The 23,679-nt window shown below is 41.8% G+C and overlaps 1 protein-coding gene and 1 long non-coding RNA gene across 2 annotated transcripts; both read left to right on the top strand.

Moving 5' to 3' along the window:
* Positions 1-8,032: 8,032 nt before the first annotated feature.
* LOC147901044 (uncharacterized) lies at positions 8,033-8,599 on the top strand (the record flags this gene model as incomplete). The annotated part of the gene is made up of 1 exon (XM_087376364.1): positions 8,033-8,599. A coding segment is annotated over exon 1 (504 nt), but the record flags the coding sequence as incomplete, so codon positions are not given.
* A 253-nt stretch (positions 8,600-8,852) lies between these two features.
* LOC147901043 (uncharacterized) lies at positions 8,853-9,563 on the top strand. Its single transcript, XR_015541213.1, has 2 exons — positions 8,853-9,061; positions 9,258-9,563. It is a non-coding gene; the product is annotated as an uncharacterized LOC147901043 (long non-coding RNA).
* Positions 9,564-23,679: the final 14,116 nt, after the last annotated feature.

The raw sequence follows: 23,679 nt of genomic DNA, 5'->3' as shown, positions 1-23,679 counted from the left end.
GTTGTGAAAGCCAAAAGACCTCTAGTACAAAGAAAATAGAAGAACCCTATATGTGGGTCTCAAACCAAACTCAACTAACTAAGGTGGCATACTAACTGAGCCACAAACTAGAGTAGATAAGGATAGCTGTCATCCAGCTATTATTCGTGGGCGGTGTACCAACCACATTTGCAGCTAACAAGTTGGTAACATAAATGCACAATGGTCACCCTGGCATATCACGAGTGGAGCTCGATATCTCAACACCCTATGGTGTGTAGATCCTCCCTTATGCCTATGAAATCTTGTGTCCTAATCAAATGTTTCCAATAGATAGATGCCACATTCTTGAAGATAGGCATGGGATCAAGCAAGTTATTGATGTTGAGGTGGGACCAATATGGTAGCCAATAAAATATGGAGTATCTAAACAAAATATGGTGTTAGCATGCAATCTTTATTTCCATTTAATATAGCACACAATAGTTACAAACCCTTATCGGCTCATGCCAAGTGGAGGAGGAGTCATGGAACGATTCCAAATTCTTATCCAATCTCCTACAGTGAGTCATTGTGGGCGAACTTCATTCCAAGGGGCGACATATCTAAGATGATCAGGTCAGAGAAGTCGATGGGGGTGATTCTCATAGATAATTTTATTCAACGCATCTGCCCGTAAAGCAATTAGCGAAGGACCACAAACAAGACATGCATGGTAACCCGATGTAGGGAAACCTAAACAGTAGATGCAATTGCATAAGCAAGGTGTGTTTAGGGTGCCACATCAATTGCCTACTCATAATTAAAATTTCAATGCTTACCTAAACACTCGCCATAGCCTAGGAAGTCATGCATCATCCACATCAAGACTATTTTGTAGTTGAAGTCTCATCATGAGGGAGGCATGTTCATGTCATGGACCTCTATACCTCTCCAAAGTACCTCCAACTCATGAATCCAAGGCTCTAGATAAACATCTGGATTTTTGACTTTATGTTTCCCTGGAATTAGAAGGGATAACATAACATGTCCTTTCTTAATCGCCATAGAGGGTGGAAGATTATAATTCACCAATATCACTGGCCATACACTGTAAGAGGTGCGTTTGAGACCAAATGGGTTCACAACATCCATACCCAATCCAAGCCTCAAAATCCTAGGTTCTTCTTTGAAGCTTGGCCAGTGTCTTCAACATGCTTCCATGTAGGAGTGTCTATGGGAGTTCTCCACTTGCCATCGGTTGATTGATGGAAGGAATCCCATGACATGAGCTTTGCAATGGATTTGCACTTGAACATGTGTTGGATGCGAGGGATTATATATGGGAAAATGTTGCAGAACTTTACGAGGGACATCCAAAGTTTTAAGATCTGCTCTATATCTTGCCTCTCCACAAAGTAGGACACTCTCTTGCCTCCTTACGTGATCCACGAAATAGAATGCAATCATTGACGCATGCATGGATGTACTTGTAATCCAATCCTCCAAGAGGGTCACATGTTGCCTTGCCATATCTCTTGAGGTCAATAATTTATTCTCCCTTGGAAGCATTTTAGACAATAGCCTATACGTGAAGACCATAAATGAGAAAAAGTATTCGAGTAATTGACCCACTAGCATAATTCACCATGTTTGCAAAATAGACTTTAAAGCTTACTTGAGTAATGCATTCAAACTTGCATAAATGTCCTGCAAGTTTAGTAACTCAAGGGAGGCACATAGAACAGAGAATGTGCACCCCTCAAATGGTGGTGTCGATGCTGTAGTAAAAGATTGTCCTACTCCATGCTATTATCCTTACTTGAGGATTGATGAAAAAATAAATCCCGCACCATTTTGTCAAACACCTCCTCCTCCACAGCCTCATGAGGTAATAGTGGAGGGCTACTATCACCATCACTCCATGCATCCATAACAGTCCCTCTTGAAGATCCCACCTCATATCGCTGATGCTTTACCTCCTCATGACGAGCATAGGGCATCATATGCGGATGTGGCACTGCATCCTGTATCAAATTAAAAAAGGATCATCTATCAAACAAATGAACACCCATAGGTATCTCAATCAACCTTAACACTTTGACACTAATTACCCAAAATACAGTCACCATGCAGGAAAGGATGTTTTGGTACTTTTGTTCTTTTTGGGATCGGGCGTCTGCTGTTGTCATCTTTTTTGTCAAAATTTATCTGTCAGAGTGCGTCTAACAGCGCATCAACTATTAGAAAAAATAGTATAGCCGCGCCTATAGATGCATTGTTTGTCATGTTTGTAAACGCGCTTTGATAAACAAATCCCGACCTTTACTGCTCCATCTCCTTGTCCTTGTCCTTCCCGTTCCCCTTCCCATCTCCCTTCTCCTAAATCCATTCCCCCTTCTCCTTCTGTTCTCTCTCCTCCTTCCATTCTCCCATCCTCCCTTCTCTTTCCTTTCTCCTTTCCGTTGCATGCATGTTTAAGTCGAATTTTCAATGCTTTAAGCATTCATGAGGAAATAAGGGATTGCATGAATGATGAAAATAAGTGATTGCATGAGGGAAATTGGACTACAGCATGAGGGCAGGATAAAGAAAGGGGGCAAGCATGATGAAAATCATGGGATTGCATAACTCCTTTAATGTATGCATATGGAAAGATGGCATGCATGATGGAAATCTTCTTCTTATTTTCTGCAGTTCATCATGTGGCCAGAAAGTTCTTCAGGAGCCTCGCCTAATCTTTGGGATGCCATATTACAAGAATTATATAACATTTGGGGGCACCCTCCCACTCCTCATGAGTTATACACATACATGACGAGTACTCAAAACACCCCCTAGGAGTTGGCAGTATAGACTCCAAGCCACTCCATACCCACACCAGCTCAAATTACTCTTATGGAGCCGAGACAGCCCAGCAGGCGACAGAGCTATTAGCCTTCTCCTCGATCATGAGGAGTCCCTTCTCTCCTCCGGTCTGGAGTCCCTTCTCCCCTACGATCATTAGGAGTCCCTTCTCTCCTGCAGTGGTTTAGAGTTCCTCTCCCCTACCGCCAAGAGGCCATTCTGCCTCATAGAACCACCAACATACTCCCGTGCACTCGGGAGTCCCTTCTTTAGAGGTGAGTTCACAATGTCCTAGCTCGTCAGGACAGGGCAGTAGGTGTAGTAGTAGGGAGAGCTCTAGGGGATGCATGGCATAGTGCTTTGGGGATAATGGTGGGGGCGAGGAGGAATCAGAGGATGCAGACGTGCCAGAGGGTGATGGTACGATCTTCTATGACCATTGTGACAGGAGGCATCTTGATGGATGCACGAGGGAAGGACATCATGGTGGCCTTCATGTGCTCTGTAGTTGCTAATAACTATAGCGATTGCTTTATTCCATTCAAAGAGCATAAAAAAAGTTTGGCTGATGATACCATCAATGTTGTACGCTCTAGGTATCCCAATCCCCCCAATGTTGAGTTCATCGAGAAATTGGCAAAGTCAAAGATTACCATTATACTTGCCAATAAAAGATCAAGTTTGCTTAAGAGGCAGGCATAAGAGGCAGGCACTAGCCAAGATTTCCAGGAGAGAGGGAGGTCAACCACCAAGGGGCTAGCCCCACACCGCTCATAATTGGAGTCGCAAGTGTGTATGCCTAAATAAAAATGAAGGATTGAAATATTCGCTAAGATTTGAGCTTTTATGGGAAGAATTTTAAAGTTTCGCTAAGATTTACAACTTCTTAAAATATATAAAATTGTAATATGTTTAATTGATATTATGAAACTTAAAAACTAGCTCACTAATTTTTCGCCAAGATTTTATATTAATATATAAGTATAGCTTCAATAAAAACATCGCTAATGTAAAGGTAATCTCAGCCAGTCCAACCCATCTTGAGAGCTTGCAATGGTACTCGCCACCACAACCACAACCCCAAAGAGGGTCCCTTAGTACAAAATGTAACATAATAGGTTTGTTATTTAGAAAGGGGATTTTGTAATTTGGGGGACTTACAGGTCATTTGGGGAAAAGAAGAGGTTGGAAAAATACTCCCCAACATAGCTATGATATGTACATATATATGTAGAGAAGAGGAATAAACAATTATACAAGAAAGTACAAACTTTTAAATTTAGGGGTATTTTAAATAGCTACTTGCTTGCATGTGGTTTTCTAGGTTTTTAGAGAGTGGTTACCTCAGGGGGCATAACACATGGGTTAATCTTGGGTCACATATTTTTTTTTCCCATTGGGAGCACCTCTGCTTGGCAACCTAACATGGAGGAAATGTCCGTAGCACAGGTCCTGCTTTAAATGCAACAAGAGCACCACATGTAGCACCCCTCCACTAGCTAGGACATCGCATGTGGCTACTTAACGAGTGAGAATACGAGAATGGACCCATGTGAACCTTAGGAGACAAAACCAATCAACCTTTATAACCACCACATGTGGCACCCCTCAACCAGCTAGGACATTATATGTGGCTACTTAACGAGTGAGAATACAAGAATTGAGGAATGAACCTTATGAGACCAAACCAATGAATCCTTATGAGCACCACTTGTTGCACCCCTTAACCAACTGAGATATCACATGTGGCTACTTAACGAGTTAGAATACAAGAAGTGAGAGTTGAACCTTAAGAGGCAAAAACCAATTAATCGTTATGAGCACCACGTGTGGCACCCCTTAACAGGATACATCGCATGTGGCTACTTAACAAGTGAGAATACTAGAATTGAGAAGTGAACCTTAGGAGACAATACGAATGAATCCTTACGAGTGCCTAAGTATAAAGGTTTCAATGCTCTTCAAAGGGAGAAATGAATCTAAAAAATGAACCTTAAAAAAGAAGTGACACTTTGAAAAACATTACTTAGAGTCCTCTCCAAAAATGGCAACCTTCCTAACTAAGTGACACTTTCCACAAAATTTGAGTTAGTGCCCTCCAAAAATAACAGAATGTAGAATGCAGAATGTAGAATTTCTTGTAGTGCCCTCCAGAAAAAACAGAATGTAGAATGCTATCCTTCAAATTTAAGGTGTGACAGAATATAACCTACCCTGTTAAATTAATGGACGAAATGCATTGGACAGTAAAGCAGGTCCTATTGCTGGGGAAATGTCCTGTTGGCTGCTTTACGCGCGGCATCTCTCTCCCTGCGTACCATGTAACATCATTCCCGTCGTGAAAACACCACTGCTCTTTCATCCAACACATGTTTCGCCACCTGCATGGCTTCATTATCTGCAATGTATATCCGCAATATCTACTTGCATTCCATTTTCTACACGCACACAATTCTAGCCTTAAAGTCTAAACGCTGCAATGCACGTTGCCGATCATTAGACAGCCCCTGCAGGATGCCATGAGGCATGTTGTACATGTTGCCAAATCCTTCACTGTTCTCGAAAAATGCCAGCTCGAAAAGTGACTCTGTGAGTGCGTAGGAGTCCTGGAATCAGTAGGACTCCAGAGTCCAGAAACTCCAGTCTTGACTCTTCAGACTCTGAAGAAACTGAAGCATGTAACATGTAAACGGAAGAAGAAAAGATCATCTACGTGTAATAGTCGGTGGTACCGACGTTTTGGTAGTGTATCTCTATCCGTTTCTTAATATGTATCTTACATGCCCAAGGTTTTCAGACGATTTACCGGCATTGGGCGGCTTGCAGTTCCGTTGTTTCAAGTTTAACCCATCGCCCATGCGTCTACTTTCTAGGGAAAATGTTCCTGAAACTCTAAGTCAATTCAGACTCGAAAGAACACACTTTCAATTTTGTAGTTGAAGAGAGCAATTGTGGATGCCAGACATGTTGGAGTAAGAGTAATAATCTGATAGGCCGAAACGACATTGAGAAGACTCCTAGTTTTCGGACGATGTTTCATGATACGGAGATTTTTCGAAGATTGACTTTACCAGCGGTGCCTTCCATTATTCAATCCGTCCGTTCACGCTTCAAAGTCGATTGACCTTTGAATAACAAAGCTTAATCATTTGACAGAAAACAATTCAGGAAGACTTTGTAAACCAAGAAGGATGATCGGTGGACAATAAGATCACTGTGATGACGACGGTGGACAATAAATTTGTCGCCACTCTCTGATAAGCAATCGCTATCCAAATAACCCAGTGTCTACGATTTTCCTAGTACCTACTCCCTCAGCGTTGCAGGCTGCAGCCCAATGCCCATGATCCATCCCAGTGCTTAAATTTGCTGCACACCTCTACCCTTCATAAAAAATTCCGTGAAGTGTTTGAAAAAATTTTAAGCTTCAAAATGAAGATGACACTGCGTAGAAATCCATTTTTAAGCTCATGCACGGACTACGAGACTGATGCCAGGGCCTCAAGATTCTAGAGCAGGGGGACTCAGATTCTTTGGGATACATATTAATAGTATAGTAGATAAATTTTAACTAGTAACTATATGTATGTATATTATATGTTGAAGTCTTGGAGATAGGATTGAGTTTCACGAATGCTGGGCTGCTGAAATTATTCGGAGTCATATGAAGCCCAAAAGTCTAATGAAGCTCAATATGGGCAGCAAATTTAAGCACTGATCTGATTCTGATTACATCCCCACATATAATACTCGTAGCTATTCCTGAAGCTCTAAATAATAAGCTTATTTGAGGAGGAAGCTGGTTGTTTTTCCTCTTCTTAATAATTATCTTAAATTTTCCACGCAAAAAAAACATAATTTTCATGAGTTTGCTTGTTGCATGAATTAAAAACGTACAAAAAGCTAATGGACTGACGCTTTGTGTTTAACTTTAGGGTGTCTCTGCCACTGTAGTTTTCAAAATCAAGACAGCGACCTTCGTGGAGATGGAGAATAGAAGGGGGGTCATGATGTACGTTATATAGAGCGTGGAAAATGGGGAAGAGCACCAGGCTGGCAAATTTGCAGGCTGGAACTAAACTTGGTGCATTCAGCCCTTGCAACCTTGGCTGGGACTAAAATTGTTAATGCAATGAGTTTGAACTTGAGGGACGACAAATTGAGTGTGAATCCGCTAGCCGTTTTTGCAGCCAAAGTCTCGACTCTCCACTGCACAACGAATATGACTCGTTAACGACACGTTGGGAGGAGTTTCGACTTTTACAGTCTCAAAAGCATCATCGGTCCGCGAAAGGACAAGCACCATAGGTACAGGTCCAACGCGGTAAGAATCAATCCATTCTTTCACGTTTGGTCACTTTCGTGTGATTCACGCACTCTGAAATTTGGTTCAACTCAACTCTCGAATGGTTCACAGAGCCAGTCCACTCTCCAGAGTCCAGATATGATGTGAACTTGGTTCCCTTTCATAAATCAAAATCCTTTTCAGTATTGCTGTCCAGCATATTGGAGTTTAATTAGTAACTCTAGTCTCAATTTTAATGTTTTCGATCCTGCTAGCAACCTGTATGGCTGCGACAGTCTAGTATACAGTCTCAACTAGATAGTAGATACGATCTGGGCTGGATGAAACGATCGTTTTCTTACGGGTTGTAATTCTATTTTTGCTCGCAGGTATCAACTGGAATTTGGTTCTAGCACGTATAAAATTGAATCTTGGAAGGCTGCGGTATTGCTGCTGCTAGCTATCTGGGCAAGATTTTGCTAGCAGGCTGTATTGCAATACTACACCGTTGTAGCCAAGACTTTTGCATCAGTCGTGGGATTGTCTAAATGCGTGCCAGGCTGTTGCAGGTTTTCATGGGGAAAGCTAGACCGCCACATTTTACGCGGCAGTCTGCAGACGCAAGAACAGCCAGCCTACTGTAGCAGTTGGGCAGGAAGCAGCCAAACAAGCGTCTGATGCGAGAGTCGATGGCGCGCAGATATATGGAAAAGTTTACTAGGTGGGTGTCGAAAATGCGGACTGGGGCTGGCTTTTTGTGTGTGTAGAAAGTTTCGTTGCATTAAAGTTGGATGGGAGACCGCTGCTTTGGGTTGGTGGAGCAGGACTCAGGAGAACCGCCACCACGACGAAATGAGGGAGAGGGACTGATGAACAGAGGCAGCAGCAGATACAGCCCACGATCTCAAGACGAGGCGACAAGGGAGATCTCCCTATAAATTGCAGCCACGCTCAATCAGACTTCCATCAACTCATTGCCAAGTTTGCAAAACAACGTCGGGAGAGATGAAGATGAAGACGAAGATGCCATCCCTCCTCCTCAGCTTCCTCCTCCTCTCCAGCTTCACCACCTTCTCTGAAGCTAACTTCTTGTGGCACCCTTACAAGTACACTTCTCCTCCTCCTCCTTACCAATACCAGTCCCCTCCTCCTCCCTCCCCATCGCCTCCTCCCCCATACCTCTACAAGTCCCCTCCTCCTCCTTCTCCATCTCCTCCTCCGCCATACATCTACAAATCTCCTCCTCCTCCCTCCCCGTCTCCTCCTCCCCCTTACATCTACAAGTCACCCCCTCCTCCCCCTTACGTCCACAAATCACCCCCTCCTCCCTCCCCGTCCCCTCCTCCCCCATACATCTACAAGTCACCCCCTCCTCCCTCCCCCTCCCCTCCTCCTCCATATATCTACAAGTCACCCCCTCCTCCCTCCCCCTCCCCTCCTCCCCCGTACGTCTACAAATCGCCCCCTCCTCCCTCCCCCTCCCCTCCTCCTCCATATATCTACAAGTCACCCCCTCCTCCATCCCCCTCCCCTCCTCCCCCGTACGTCTACAAATCACCCCCTCCTCCCTCCCCCTGCCCCCCTCCCCCTTACGTCTACAAGTCTCCCCCGCCTCCTTCTCCCTCCCCCCCTCCTCCTTACGTCTACAAGTCTCCTCCACCACCCTCTCCTTCTCCTCCTCCTCCTTACGTATATAAATCTCCTCCTCCTCCCTCCCCGTCTCCTCCTCCGCCCTACATTTACAAGTCTCCGCCCCCTCCATCCCCTTCCCCCCCTCCACCGTACATTTACAAGTCTCCACCACCTCCATCCCCGTCTCCACCTCCACCGTATGTTTATAAGTCTCCTCCCCCTCCATCCCCATCTCCCCCACCTCCTTACATGTACAAGTCCCCTCCACCTCCTCCAGCTGTGTATAAGTATACATCGCCTCCTCCTCCTTGGTACTGAGCGGAAAGCACGGCATTACTGGTGAGAATAGGAATATGAGCAATTTTTTGATCGCTAGAAATGAAGCTTTTCGTGTACATACTTCTAGAAATTGTATTTGCGTCAATGTGTCCAACTACGAATGTGCATTATGCATAGTTGAAGCTGAAAAGGAAACAGAACTCGGTGTTTTGCTGCTTATGATGCCTGCGCTGATATGTTTGGATATTCTGACCAGTGAATGTTTACCTGCATGCACCTAGAATTAGGAGGGTTACGCGGTACGCACATTGCCGGATACACGCGTTGGAGCTATTGATCTTTTGGTCTTTATATGGTATTCAGAAGTGCAGAGTTACTTTTTGAGCATAGTAAGAATGATGCGGCATGAATAAAGACAACTTAGCAAAGCAGCGCAATGACAGAAGTAAAAACAGCTCAATCTGTGCAGTAGGGCAGGTGAATCAAAGTTGTTCTTCCTTTGTAATGGAAGAGGGATGTATTTCATATCTCAAGACGCAATAAAAATGTTCCTTTCTGATCAGATTTTTGAGTGCATATGGAGTGGTATTGACGTTCTGAATTCGGCAGTATGAACCTTGTTACTTTGGTAAGAAAAGGTCACCTTGTTTTTAAATAACGAAGTCCGGGACTGTTTTTGTTTGAAAGTGAGCGAGAAGTTTATTGGAGACCGTCATCGATCTATACTAATTGGTTAGGACCAATGCAAGAACGAGGGTCCTTGGATTTAATTAATGTAATCAATGTGAGCGATTAGATTGAAAACAGTTACCGCTTCCATCCTCATGGCATTTCATGTCTCCCTCTACCCTCCCTTCTCTCTCGATCTCTTTTTCTCTTTGCTAGTCTCTGTCTCTCTCTCGGATTCTCTTAATACGTTCGAGACAATTGCATCGGCTTTGAAGAAGGACTTATAGGTAAGGGATGAACTAGCTTCACTTGCCATGGGCTTCGCACATGTTGGGGTAAAGGACTATTTGTGCTACATCATTATGAGGGAAAGCGAGCTAGCTCTCTAGAGCTCTGTGGGTATGCATTGTAAGCGCAAAGCAATGCATATAACGACGACGGAAATTCCTGGCGAGATCTAAATTTGCATTGTTTATTGTACGAGACTTCGCTGAACCGCTTTGAGGTCTGATTTTGGTTCCTATTTAAAGTATAACCATCGTCACCGCTCTGTTGTGTCTAGTTGAAGTAATTTCCATCCGACTCGCGGTTTGCCCATCCACAATCCCCTACCCTCCCTTCTCTCTCGATCTCTGTTTCTCTTTGCTAGTCTCTGTCTCTCTCTCGGATTCTCTTAATACGTTCGAGACAATTGCAATGGCTTTGAAGGACTTATAGGTAAGGGATGAACTAGCTTCACTCAGTGGCTTGCCATGGGCTTCGCACATGTTGGGGTAAAGGACTATTTGTGCTACATCATTATGAGGGAAAGCGAGCTAGCTCTCTAGAGCTCTGTGGGTATGCATTGTAAGCGCAAAGCAATGCATATAACGACGACGGAAATTCCTGGCGAGATCCATATTTGCATTGTTTCTTGTACGAGACTTCGCTGAACCGCTTTGAGGTCTGATTTTGGTTCCTATTTAAAGTATAACCATCGTCACCGCTCTGTTGTGTCTAGTTGAAGTAATTTCCATCCGACTCGCGGTTTGCCCATCCACAATACCCTATCCATTTGCTGCGCAGGTTTCTTCAATGTGCAGTTCGCATACCCCACACAAACTGTGACTAATAAGTTGTGGGCTTGGAACTGCCACATGCAAACATGTGTATGGAAAAGGTGGGCCACGTGTCCCAGCGAACACATCATCAATTCTCCTCGCTTCAATAATGCAAACGGTTTGGGCAAATAAACACTGCACCAATATGCATTGTGCACCGTCTCGCGAAGCAACTTCCCCGTGGAGGCCGCTGCCGTACAAACGCATTTTATTTTTGGTCTTTGCAAGGGTCCTATGGGGGTGAGGGAGGTGGTTAGGTCCATAGTTAGTTTAGTAAGGTCCTACGGGGGTGAGGGAGGTTGTAAGGTCCATAGTTAGATAGTTAGTTCATTTCGTCAATTTGACCAACCTTAAGTGTGATTTGTTGTGTAGGTTAGTGCTATTTAGGGGTTTTTACGTTTTATTTCGCCCCTCCTCCATGCTATGTCTTCTCCCTGCCCGGTTGCTCCTCTCTGCATCTCGCCTTTGCCTTCTCCATGCCTACGCTCTCCTCCCCACCATCCTATTTGTGTCTCTTGCCTCTACGTCTCCTTCTCGGCTCCTTTTCTCTGTGTCTCCTACCCAACTTCTTCTCTGTCTCAGTTCTGGGCGTATGGCGAGGTCGCCGATGATGAGGTTCTCTACTATGATGCCATGTTGGCTTTGCTGTCATCGTATTTGTGGGCCTCTGTAATTTATGGATCAAGTGGCTCTTCAATGGATTTTGGTGTTGCATGTTGGGCCATCTCTCCAGCATATGAGCTAGGCGCCTGCGCGATTCTGTTGAGTTTATGTTTGCAGTTGATGGGAGACCCTATTATGGAATAGGGACAAGGATTGTGAGAGCTTGTAAAGGCCAACAGTATGTAAAAGAAGGTCCACATCTACTGGGTTCTTTCTGTTTACGGTAGGAAGTCAAAACCTCCCTCATTTGACATCATTTCTATGCTTTGTCAGATGATTAAGGGAGAATACACATATAAATGGGGGTTTGTTGTGTCGCTCAGCCTATAGCTGCGATATACGATTTTAGGTAGTGAGTGTCTCTCTTGTGATCATGGAAACCTCTCTTTCATTATGTCTGCATCTCTATATAAGTTCATCTTCTTGTGATGTGTTCACAAACCTCTCTCCTTCGCATATGTTTTGTGGCGGTTCACACTCTGTGGATTCCGATCTCATTCCAATATTGATATGGCTAACGCGAAGGTGTGCTTATCTGTGTCCTCTGCATGTGTGTTCATGTTGATAGTGAACATTAGGCTGTTGTGTGAGTAATGCATTTAACATATGGGAAAGTTCTCTGCTTGGCACAGTGTTCATCTTCAATTGATGTGTTGTGGTCGTTGTCTACGCTTGACAGAATCATTGTGTTGCTCTCTCATGCTTTCAGTTCTTTTGAAACTAGCACTTTTGTATTTTGAGTCGTTCACACGTCTACACTTACGCTATGTGCCTTTCCTTGAAATGTATTTTTACACACTATCCTTGAAGTTCGTCGTCTTTCTTGCATTTCATTTATATCACATAACTTGTTACTCCAATTTCTTGCAGTTCCTTTCATTTTGTAAGAGCAAGAAACTTGTCAGATGCCTTTATGTGGTTGTTGCACATAAAGTTTCTTTGTGATGTCTATGTGGTTTCATTTATTATCAGAGGTTTAGAGGCATAGAAGTGCATCCCGTTGATCATGACCGTTCCTTTGGATCTATACGGATTTGTGAAGTTGCTTGCTTGTATAGGTAGTTCTACAAACCACCAACATAAAATAGTACATCTTTTATGTCTTCTTAGAGTCCAGTTGTTATCTCTTTTACAAAGAGAAGTGAGGGTTGGGAAACCTTTGTACTTGCAAACCTCATATCAAATGGAAAGTTTCACTTTTTTCACGATTATTGTTAAATTATCATTTTGGAGTGTATAATTCCATTACATTTTAAAAAAAGTAAATGTTGTATGTTGTTTTTTAATGACCAAAGCAATTTTCAACTATGTTTTTTGTATAATGAACACTGCATTTACTGCATAATAAGTTCTTTTATATAATTAATAGTGCATTTACTTCATAATAAGTTCAATTTCAAGAATTATCAGTTAAGCAAACTTGAAAACATTGTCAATATATTTCTGTCTTTTTTACTTGGAACAGAAACTACACTCACAGCAATGTTGTCTGCAGTGTCTTTATAATTTAGAATTGCACAGAGGCATACTGATTTAAGAAATCAACATTGGAATGTATGATTTTAAGCATTTTAATTTTATAAAAAAGTGGAAAAACATACAAATTAGAGTATGGGTAACAGTAAACTTTACTTCATCAATAATTGCAATTCCAAATGAAAGAACACAACAAATAGGATAGGCATTCAATATTTTTGCAAGTACAAAAGCAAAACATGTTGTAAGGGATCTCAGCAACATGTGTGGTCAGGTCTAAAATGTTGATTCGGTTGTGTTTGATTGACACATGAATGGTAAAAAGTAGAGGTTAAATGTATTTATGTGTGCAATTTCACATGGAACCTTTAGTCCATGAGCAACAGAAGAAATTGTTGATACTATTTATGCTACTAAGTTCCAGTTTGTTTGATAGCAGTAACTTCATACTGCATTTGTAGGTGGTCTTCCATTAGGAAAAATGGAAGCTCATTCTGGGGCCCTTTGGTAAAAATTAAAATTAGCTCTCAACCAAAGGCAAGAGGGTCAACGTAACGTGGTGGAAATTAGAAAAAAAAAAAAATATTCCAAAATGTCAGACCAGGAACTAATATTTTATGTATAAAAAACTCACGTACAAATAAAAAAGTCTTTTTTGAGATATAGATAGATTCTCAGTTGGACAATGTCTTATTAAAAACGGATCACATATTACATTGTGGTTTCCTACTCCCTCCATCCCCCCCCCCCCGCCCCCCCCCCCTCTCTCTCTCTCTCCCACTCTCCCTCTCCCATTCACTCCATTTCTCTCGTTGGCTCTATTACCCAACGTTCTCTTTGTTCCTCTACGTTTCTTCAAACTAGTATTTTTGTTCCCCTCCTCTCTCTCTCTCTCTCTCCCTCCCTCCCTCATGGCATGTATTGTTGTGCTTTCTTACATATAGCTTCATTCTTAGACTGCTTCTCTCTGATTTCACCCATTTTGCCCCATTTAAGGGCCCTTTTCCCGATGATGTTGTCCAGCCCTCCAATGGCAGCCTAGTTATGTTCCCTAGTTATGTCTAGCCCTCCAATGGCGGCCTAGTTATGTTCCCTATGTTACCCAGATGGTAGACTTGCAAACCTTATAAGCTTTGTCCCTGAGTCCTATTGGTCACCTCCCCATGCTCTCCTCATTTGGGGGCTCACAAGTGGGGAGGTGACCTACACCATGAGCTAATCCCCACTTCTTGATGTAGATGCTCCATTGGCTCCCATGGAGAAGCCCTCTGGAACAAGTTGGATTTGTCCTTGTTTATTGGTATTTCAACCCACACCTCTTGCTCCTCCAAGTTTGGTCCCATGCAAGTGAAACACCTGAGTATATAGGTACAATCTTGGTAGTACCACACGTCCATGGCTCTACCATCTTCAGACTAAACATGCTGTGAAAATAATGATCAGCAGGGCTCGATCAAACTATAGGGCCTATATATATATACACCTTTTTGACTTCTATAAGTATTCTTAAAAATTTATATGCTTGCTCTCTAATTTTAATGAATGTAATAATTCTTGTTTATTTTCTTTCCTTGTTTTATTTATGGTTATATATATATATATATATATATATATATATATATATGTTGAGAAATCTAGGTACAACTATCATTCAGCTATCCCCCTCGTAATCTAAGTCTTCTGAGTAGGTCTGTTTTGAGCTATCTTCACTCTAGTAGACTCTACAGCCAAGTAACTCAAGCAATGAGATCCCCGTGGGTGAGGAAAGCGCTGGCACAGTATCAAATTGGCAAGGAAGACACTTTTGCAACATCTGTAAAGGGAGAAACAACGAGAAGAAAGGAGACTCCTTGCATAGAAGCAGCAAGAAGCGATTGTTGTAAATGCAGGTATTTGATCATTGCCATCGGATCAAAGAACAGGAGGTGTGGTGTCATGATTGGTAGGAGCATTTGAGGCAACAACTTCAGGCCATTCAAGTGATTACCAGTCTCGAGTCTTCACAATCTTTAGCTTGCACCCTAAAGTTCGTAGAGTAACAACCCTACCTACACCTCGAGAGATGCATGCCCAAGAAGCAATGCTCTCTAACTTGAGAAATGGCCTACAGAAAGTGAAAGGGGTGCACAACTTAGATCAACTAGCTGCAAGGAGGGCAGCATTAGCTATGTTGGTGTCCCCTGAAACAAAGGAGAAATGGCTTGGGCCAGACATTTCAATGGGGCAGAGGAGCTTTGAGCATTGTAAGCCCTAGTACATTAGGAAAATCAAAGATAGGAATGTTTGTTGTTGCAAAATACACAGACTTTGACCTGGCCTAATAAGCTTTGAATGACTTGAGATCTGGTCGTGTTGGATCATTCTTGGGGGGTTCACCTCACAAAATTTTAGTGTAATCCGCACTTTGTTCCTTGTGCCTTAACTTGGCTTTTCAGCTTTCTAGTCTTGCAACCTCTATCTGCTTCTCTTGCAAGCCATGGCAAGCTGCATGTTGCCATTGATGCCATGGCCGCGATCAGTCCAGAATAAACCCATAGAACCTAGTTAGTGAGGCAAACAAAGAATAGAAGACAACTTACCCAAAAGAAGACAATGGCAAACCAAAGTTTGTGCAAGTTCACATTGAGGTGCGTGCGAGTTGCAGGTACTTAATCTTCCAAGATTTGATGGACGAGAGGTGTGAAAATTGGAAATTCATAGGAGTAGCAAAATTTCAGCCACCATCGGTTTTTCCACCTCTAGCCACACACATCAACAGAATTGGATATCCCAAACAAGTGAAATGTGGCCTAAAATGCTTAAAACACAAATAGGCCAAAAGGCACATTATCAAGTTTGATGATGTGTATTATTAAATGCAATGATCTTTGGCATGCGTATGAGCCATATAGCAAGCAAGTGCATGGAAAAAGAAGCAATTCAAAATTTCAAATAGTGTTCGATTTATTAAAATATCTTTTCAAATGCACAAATTGCACTTTTCCAACTTCTTCCATTTTAGGGTGAATCTAGATACCAATACCAACAACTATCAATGTTTTAAGACCACCATGTAGTAGTCCCACTAGTTTGGATTCCAAATTTTCAATCCTTTTCGTTTTCCACAAACCAAAAAAAAGTTATGGAGTGTTCCCTCAAATGGGTATGCATCACTTTAGCAAACATTAGAGGCTCGTTAACCCATGCCTAATGTTCTCATTTAGGTGTGTCCTTGGGTTGAGAAGAAGCTCACGTAGTGTACTTTTGAATGATTACTTGGTTGCATGTATGTATAGAACAAAATTTTAATGATTTTGAATGAATTGATATATCCTATAGTCTTCACGATGCATGCTTCACATGCAACATAGCACTTGCAATTCTTTAATGGTCTTGTTCCAAATCCCTATTCCATAATTTTTTTCTCTCATGTTCAAGTTTGGAATGTGTACTGCAACTTGAAGACAAAGTTTGCCGAATTCCATTGAGCTGTTATGGGTCATGCAAGATACTTATATACAGAAAAGTCCATGAACCTCACCAAAAATGGCTACACCCAAGCAAACAATGACCCACTCTCTCCTTCCTCCATGGCTAGGCCCAAGATCAAGGAACCAAAAAGATTCACACAGCAAAACCCACCTCCAAACTCAGAGACAAAGAGTGATATCCCCCCATCCTCTCCCCCTAATGATCCCCATCGAAGGGAGAAACTACCATCTTGGAGGCCAAAGAGGGAGCAAGGGGTAGGGCCACACATAGAGGGACAGAGGAAGGCACAGGAGGATCACGATGTAGAGATCGATGACTCAGAGAGCACATAGGAGGAGCATGAGGAACAGCAACCGCAAAGGATAGAGCAGAGGACCAAGTCAAGAGCAAAGAATCAACATCCATGCACATGGGAGAGGACACCCACCTCTAGGTCCATGGCAAAGAGGCCCTCCACATCCAGGAAGAGGTCCTCCACATCAAGGGAATAGAGGTTATCCTCTAGTGAGGTGATATAGGTTCAAACCAAGGACTGTGGCACTTCAAGAAATCAAAAAGTTTCAAAATTTTATCGATCTGTGCTCAGAGCTTCGCAAGGGTGGTACACAAGGTCATGTAGGACCTCAACAATAGCCCTATGTACCGATATTATAGGTGTGGAGTTGTGGAGTCTCCATGGAATATTTCCAAAGATGCCTTGCTTGCCTTGCAACATGCAGTTGAGGCCTACCTATAATAGACCTAATGGATGACACCCAGCTGGCTGCAATCCACAAGAAAAGGGTCACTGTGACTGCCAAAGATATTCAGTTTATTGTCTATCTTAGGAAGCCCAAGGGCAGTTAGGCTTTCTGTATATATACCTTGGGCAATTGTTAGAGCTTATGTACTCTGCCTTTGGGCATCAGTTTTGTATCATCCTCTTTTCAATATAATAAAGTGTCTTTTTTTGGATTGTCTTTGTATGTGCAATCTCAAATTTATTTTCATTGTATTTGCAATCTACAATTTACTTACATGCAATTTCAATTTACTTACATGTAAAACGAAATAATAAACAACAAATCTCAATGGAAAATGCAAAAGGAAATGATACTCAATATTACTTACATGCAAAAGGAAACAAGATTCCATAACAAACAAGAAAATACTTTGAAAGTTGTATTCTTTATTGACATAGAGTGGTATTACAAAGAGCATCCAATTAGGGCACAAGTTACTCTAACCTATGCTTCTTCTTGCTTGGTTCATATATCCCTTTTTGCTTGCTGAAGAAGAGAGGGTTGCATAATTTCATTCTCTATAGCCTAAGGCTCCGTAACACCGGCTAGCCTTGCAATATCTATGATGCTATGGAGAGGGCCGCATCATGTGTCTGAGAAAAAAAATAAAGCTACACTATGTCTAACCAAAGCAACACGATCCACAGTAGGACATATGGCCCTCATCTTCACCATCCAACAAAGAACCCTCAACTTCATAATACTCAACTTTCCATCTAGCAATAATTGTCCATGGAAGACCAAAATGTGTTGAGCCACTCTGTTGATGTAGTGGGAAATTGAAGCCATTCCCCGAGTAGAAGACCCTTTGGTTCCACCCTTGCATCCATCATATTCATCAACCCAGAAGATATCCTACAACCAACATATTACATCAAAACTTTAAACCATGATTCAAGAGTATGTAAATTAAGAAAGCATAGTTTTTCAAGAACTAATAAGAATTAGGGTTTTGTCACATGGGAAAATAATCTATTAGAACAATAATTTTTGAGAGTCCATTGAGACATAAGTTACCATGTACATGATGTTTTCCTAAATTTGACATCGTGCGACCAGGGCCCTAGTCGCACGATGTCAGATTTAGGGTTTGCAGGGGTTCTTTTTACATAAAAATCATGCACATGGTAACATGTATCAATGGCCTCCCAGAAATGATTTTTTTAATAGATTATTTTTTATATGTGAGAAAACTTTAAACCTAATTGTATCCCCTATTGGCTGCATAAAACTCTAAACCTATTTTGTCCCCTATGCGAGAAAGCCCTAACCCTAAGTTTTTCTACAAATGGAGTGTCAGGGACAAGTGGGAGGGGGTTGTAGGAGTGGAGAGTTTAATTTATTCAAATTCAAGTGGTAGGAATAAAAATATAATTTAGGGTTCAAACCCCAACCAATTTTTTTAAATTTTGAGCCCAAGCTATCTTGCATGCATACGAGGCATATATATGGATTTTCAGCCCAAAATATGCCTTGGAAGCATGATATCCAACATTGTGTGACCAGGGCCATGTCTTCGATGTGGGACTAGGGCCTTTTTAAAAAAAAAATAGGGCCCTAGGTGCACAATGTTGGATATCATGCCAACCTTTGGAAGGGGACAGGGTTGAGAGAGCTATCTAGGAGTTCTAGGGTTCAGAGAGGGTTGCAAGGTTTAGGAGGATTCCACGATTGAGGATGGTTCAGAGAGGTTTGAAGGGTTTAGGATGAGTCTAGGGTTGAGGAATAGAGCTAGTATCCTTTGTGACTTCGAGGAGTATAGGTTGAGGAGGAGGGAGGAAGAAACAGGAGGACAAGAAAGGGGGAAGGGGGAGGAGGAGGAGGAGGAGGAGGAGGAGGAGGGGGAGGAGGACAGAGGAGGAGGAGGATAAGAGGGAGTACAAGGGTAAGGGCATGCTCTAACATAATAGTGTAAGAGAGCATGGATGCAATGGAGATCAATCACATGAATACGATAGTGAGCTTGCATAATGAACCCCAAAGAGTGGTAAATTCATTCCATTGAGAGAGATTTATACATGTCATCATGTCATCACCCTCAATGGCGTCCATATCCCAAGAAGCCCTGGACTAAGTGGAGGTATGAAAGATTATAGTTGATGCAATGATATGAGGCAATGACAAAGCGTTTAATATTCACAAAGTGTTAATATGAACTATGTATCATTGCCTTAACTATGTTGACGCATTATGTAAAGAAGAGGCACATGTGCCTAGAGCACTGCCCCTAAGAGGTTGAGTATAACTGATGTTGTTCCGCATTCAAAGGGCATCAAAGATAGAAAGTCTATAGTAGCTAGAGCTCTAGTGATAACAAAAATCATACACAAAAGTTAAGACCCAAAATCCAAAACTTGTAAGAAAAAAATGAATTGGCTAGTATTGAATGTTCAAATGAGTACATATCATGTATAAAAAATCATAGATCGCAAGAAGCTCCTCTCCTGCACATATATCGTCTATGGTTTCAACACAAATGTATCCATATTCAACAACATCTGTTCTCCTCGTGGGGATGGACCAAGGTGGTAAATAAGGGGGAAATACATAACAAACATTTGGCTTTGAATTTGTATTTCTACAACTATTGATAAACCTGGCCACATTGCCATGCCGAACATCACCAACAATGTACACCATATCCTCCATAGAAACATAAGGGTCCTCTTGGATAGAGTACTTATTTAGCCTTGGTCTAACCTCACATAAATCTTTCCGATCTCGATACACATATATGTCACCTTCATAATGGAGAATAGTAGTCTCTCTCTTAATGAAATCATGCACAAATAAGCTGTGGCTAGCGCCTGTAATAGTTGACTCATGCACCTCAAAATCCACATTTTTAATCCGAAAGACTTCCTTAATGGGGATAGGAAACTTTGGTGTTGCAAGTGGATCACATCCTAGTACGTACATACTTAGACAAGATTTTAAAGTATATCTATCTGCATGGCAAATGACAACCCAATTATCCCAAGAAACATTAATGTAACTTGAGACAAAATCAAATGAAAATTTGGCATATGTACCTTCATGGAAGATATGCTTTTAGAAGTCTCTTTAGAAAGGCCTTAGCAATGTGCTTCTTGATATAGAGACCTTTGTACCCTAGTTCTATAGCCATATGAGAAGCTCGCATCGCACTCATACTATCGATGGGTGGAGGAGTCCTTAGCATATTTATTTGTGACATGTTAAGTTTAGGAAAGAATTCACCACCATCATGACTTGGCATATGGAATGCGCCCTCTAATTCTCTCTTATCACATCTAACCCTCGCCCTTAGTTGGTATGCAGGAGGAAGCTTTCTTGTATTATATTCTTTTATTGACCATTGATGATTTTGATCACTCCATTCTTCAAGAACTTCCTGGATATGGTTGAAATCTTTATCGCCCTCCACCACCGGTAATTGCCCATACCGATTACTCTCAATCACGATACGCACATCATTGGCCTCTTCAAGATGTAGCAAAAGTAAGGCATCAACTCGCCTAGTAGAATGTTGTCTTCATTGTCTTGCACATTAAACATAAGAGGAAATATCCAATTTGATGGAGGATTGATACAAGCCTTGTATGGAGAGTCATCAATAAGTATTGTCCTCCTAGCATCATATCCAAATTCCTTCGATATTTTTGCTAAGGGCTTGAACATAGCCTTAACACCAACCTTGTCGGGCCTATTTATCCTCCTCTTACTATAAGAGTAGCATCCCTGTTGAGCCCATAGCATGAAGACAGGGAGGTTTTCCTTTGCATATATTTGAAGATTTTCTACCATTTCAATGACATTATGCTCCATTGCTGTTGACCAAATACCTACATTAAATTTTTGTAACAAGATTCTTAAAAATTCAAGGCACTCGGGTCAAAAACCATATCACTATTGTGGCCATACATAACAAACGTGTGTATTGGTGACTTGAACAAGCAACGTGTTAATAGTAACCCATTCAAGTCCAATATCACAATCATCCTTACTTATCCCAGGATGTGATCGAATTGGATGGATTACATCTGGACTGTCCACAAAGTTGCTACACCTTGACTCCTCCAAGTTCCCTTCTGCTTTGTATTCAGTTATGTTTCGCACATCATGACGATGCGATTTTAGCTCATATTCGCTATCTCTTGACAGCACTTCCAAACTTGACACCACTTCCAAAAATATATTGCCAATGAGGTTGCTTGTAGTTGTCCCCATTTCTAGTGGCATGTTCTCTTGTGTATTAATTATCTCTTTCTTGTTCCTTGCATCATTCATTCCAATATCCTTATTGACCTAAAAGTTGCTCTCTCTTGATACCACTTCCGAAACTGTACACATTTTTGGTGTCATGTTTTCATTTGTAGTATTTGTCCCTCTCCTTCCATGCATCAATAATTCCTATGGAGTATAATTCCAAGAAATGCATTCATTATATACATTGTAATTGTCATGGGATTCTCTCTAAGAATATGGAAAATGGAACTAGCACCATTCTCCTTATGAAGTAAAGGAGAATGTCACTTCTGACATAGAGAAATGTACAAAGTACTATACCCTATCACCACATCATAAGGTTCTCAATGAAGCACTTAAAATACAACAAAAAATGCATTATAAATAACCTTTCTCTTCTTCTCCACAACCTCATAAAAAGTGGCAGAGAAAATGCACTAGTATCAATTTACTTTCAATGGATGACAATAACATCATCCTTTAATGAGGTTGTGGTGAATTTCTTAAAAAAATCATCAAAGAATAGCACTAGTGCCACTCTCTAAATTTTGACAGAACTGTGTAAATAAATTCAATTCAAACACTTTGGAAAAACAAACATTACAATGCATTGGGTTCATATCACACGAAATCAATATCAAACTTCATTGGCAGCATTGCCATGCTAAACATCCCTTTAGCTGCTTCAACCTTCATGCTATGAGGGAGGCCATCCATAAACTCTCATGGATTAAGAAGGGCATAGGTGCCATTCTCAATTAGAATGGCACTGGTGCCAATCTCATTTGTGCTTTGAGCATAACTAGATTGGCAGTGGTGCCATGCTAAACATCCCTTTAGCTACTTCAACCTTCAGGCTATGAGGGAGCCATCCACAAACTCTCATGAATTAAGAATGGCACAAGTGACATTCATCACAAAGAGGGTCACAACAGTGCCCACTGAAGGTTAAATTTTAGAGAAATCTCCATGTTAACTAGATTGGTAGGAGTGCCATGCTAAACATGCATTTAGCTAAGAGGTGACATAACTAGATTGGTAGCACTGCCATACTAAACATCCCTTTAGCTACTTCAACCTCTAGGCTATGGGGGAGTCACAAACTATCATGGATTAAGAATGGCACAAGTGCCATTCTTGATCGTAATGTCACTGGTGCCCATCTCATTTGTGACATTCATCTCAAAGAGGATCACATCAGTGCCAATCTCATTTGTGCCAATCTAATTGTGACATTCATCTCAAATAGGATCACATCAGTGCTAATCTCATTTGTGCTTTGAACATAACTAGATTGGTAGCATTGCCATGCTAAACATCCATTTAGCTACTTCAACCTTGAGGATATGAGGGAGCCATCCACAAACTCTCATGGACTAAGAATGGCACAAGTGCCATTCTTTATCATAATAGCACTAGTGCCAATCTCATTTGTGCTTTGAACATAACTACATTGGTAGCAGTGCCATGCTAAACATCCCTTTAGCTACTTCAACCTTCAGGCTATGAGGGAGGCATCCACAAACTCTCATGGATTAATAATGTGGGAGAGCAGAGCACACACAAAGGGATAAGAGAAGACACCAAAAGTGGTGGAGCAAAAGCTACTCCAGCTTATTCCTCTATCATATATATATCTGAGTATACATGGGCACTGTACAAGTGGGTGGGCACACTGCCCTTTACCCCAACAACCTCCCACTTAAAGGCAGTGTGCCTTTAAGGGAGTATAGTACACATATAATACAATCAGCCATAGGCTGAAAAACAAGATGACCAGACCATCATCCTATGCCCATCAGCACTTTACAATGTGCAAAGTGCATAGGGATAAGCTGCTAGCAGACATCAGGTCTGCAGGATACAAAATGACAAGCTGTAGATGCCTATCAACCAAGATCTCATGCCAAATCTCACTGGGAGAGTGAACTCTCACCACCACGTGCTCCTGTGCTAAGTCCATAGCACCCGAACTGTCACTGTGTAGAGAAAGTGTCTTTGTACCACCTGTGACCATAAGCACATAACCTACAATAGACCTCTGCTGGTCTACCCAACCTGCATCACCTGCTTGCTGCTCCTGGAAGCATAAGGACCTGATGTCCACAACCGCTTCCCTACTACCAAAATCTACCATAATCATGCTACCAACTCCCATTGCAACGGAAGCAAGAACCGGAAGTGTAGCCCCAATGGCAAACATGTGAGAACCAAGTCTCAACACAATCATGGATGCATGAAGTACTATGGCTGCCATATCAGCCATAACTTGCTACTCAACTAATCTGTG

The sequence above is a fragment of the Dipteris shenzhenensis genome, chromosome 6, assembly GCF_047967505.1.
Source record: "Dipteris shenzhenensis isolate YYH24624 ecotype China chromosome 6, Dip_SZ_1.0, whole genome shotgun sequence".
NCBI classification, from domain to species: domain Eukaryota; kingdom Viridiplantae; phylum Streptophyta; class Polypodiopsida; order Gleicheniales; family Dipteridaceae; genus Dipteris; species Dipteris shenzhenensis.
The sequence above is the reverse complement of the archived record's forward strand: the minus strand, read 5'-3'. Positions and strand labels throughout refer to the sequence as shown.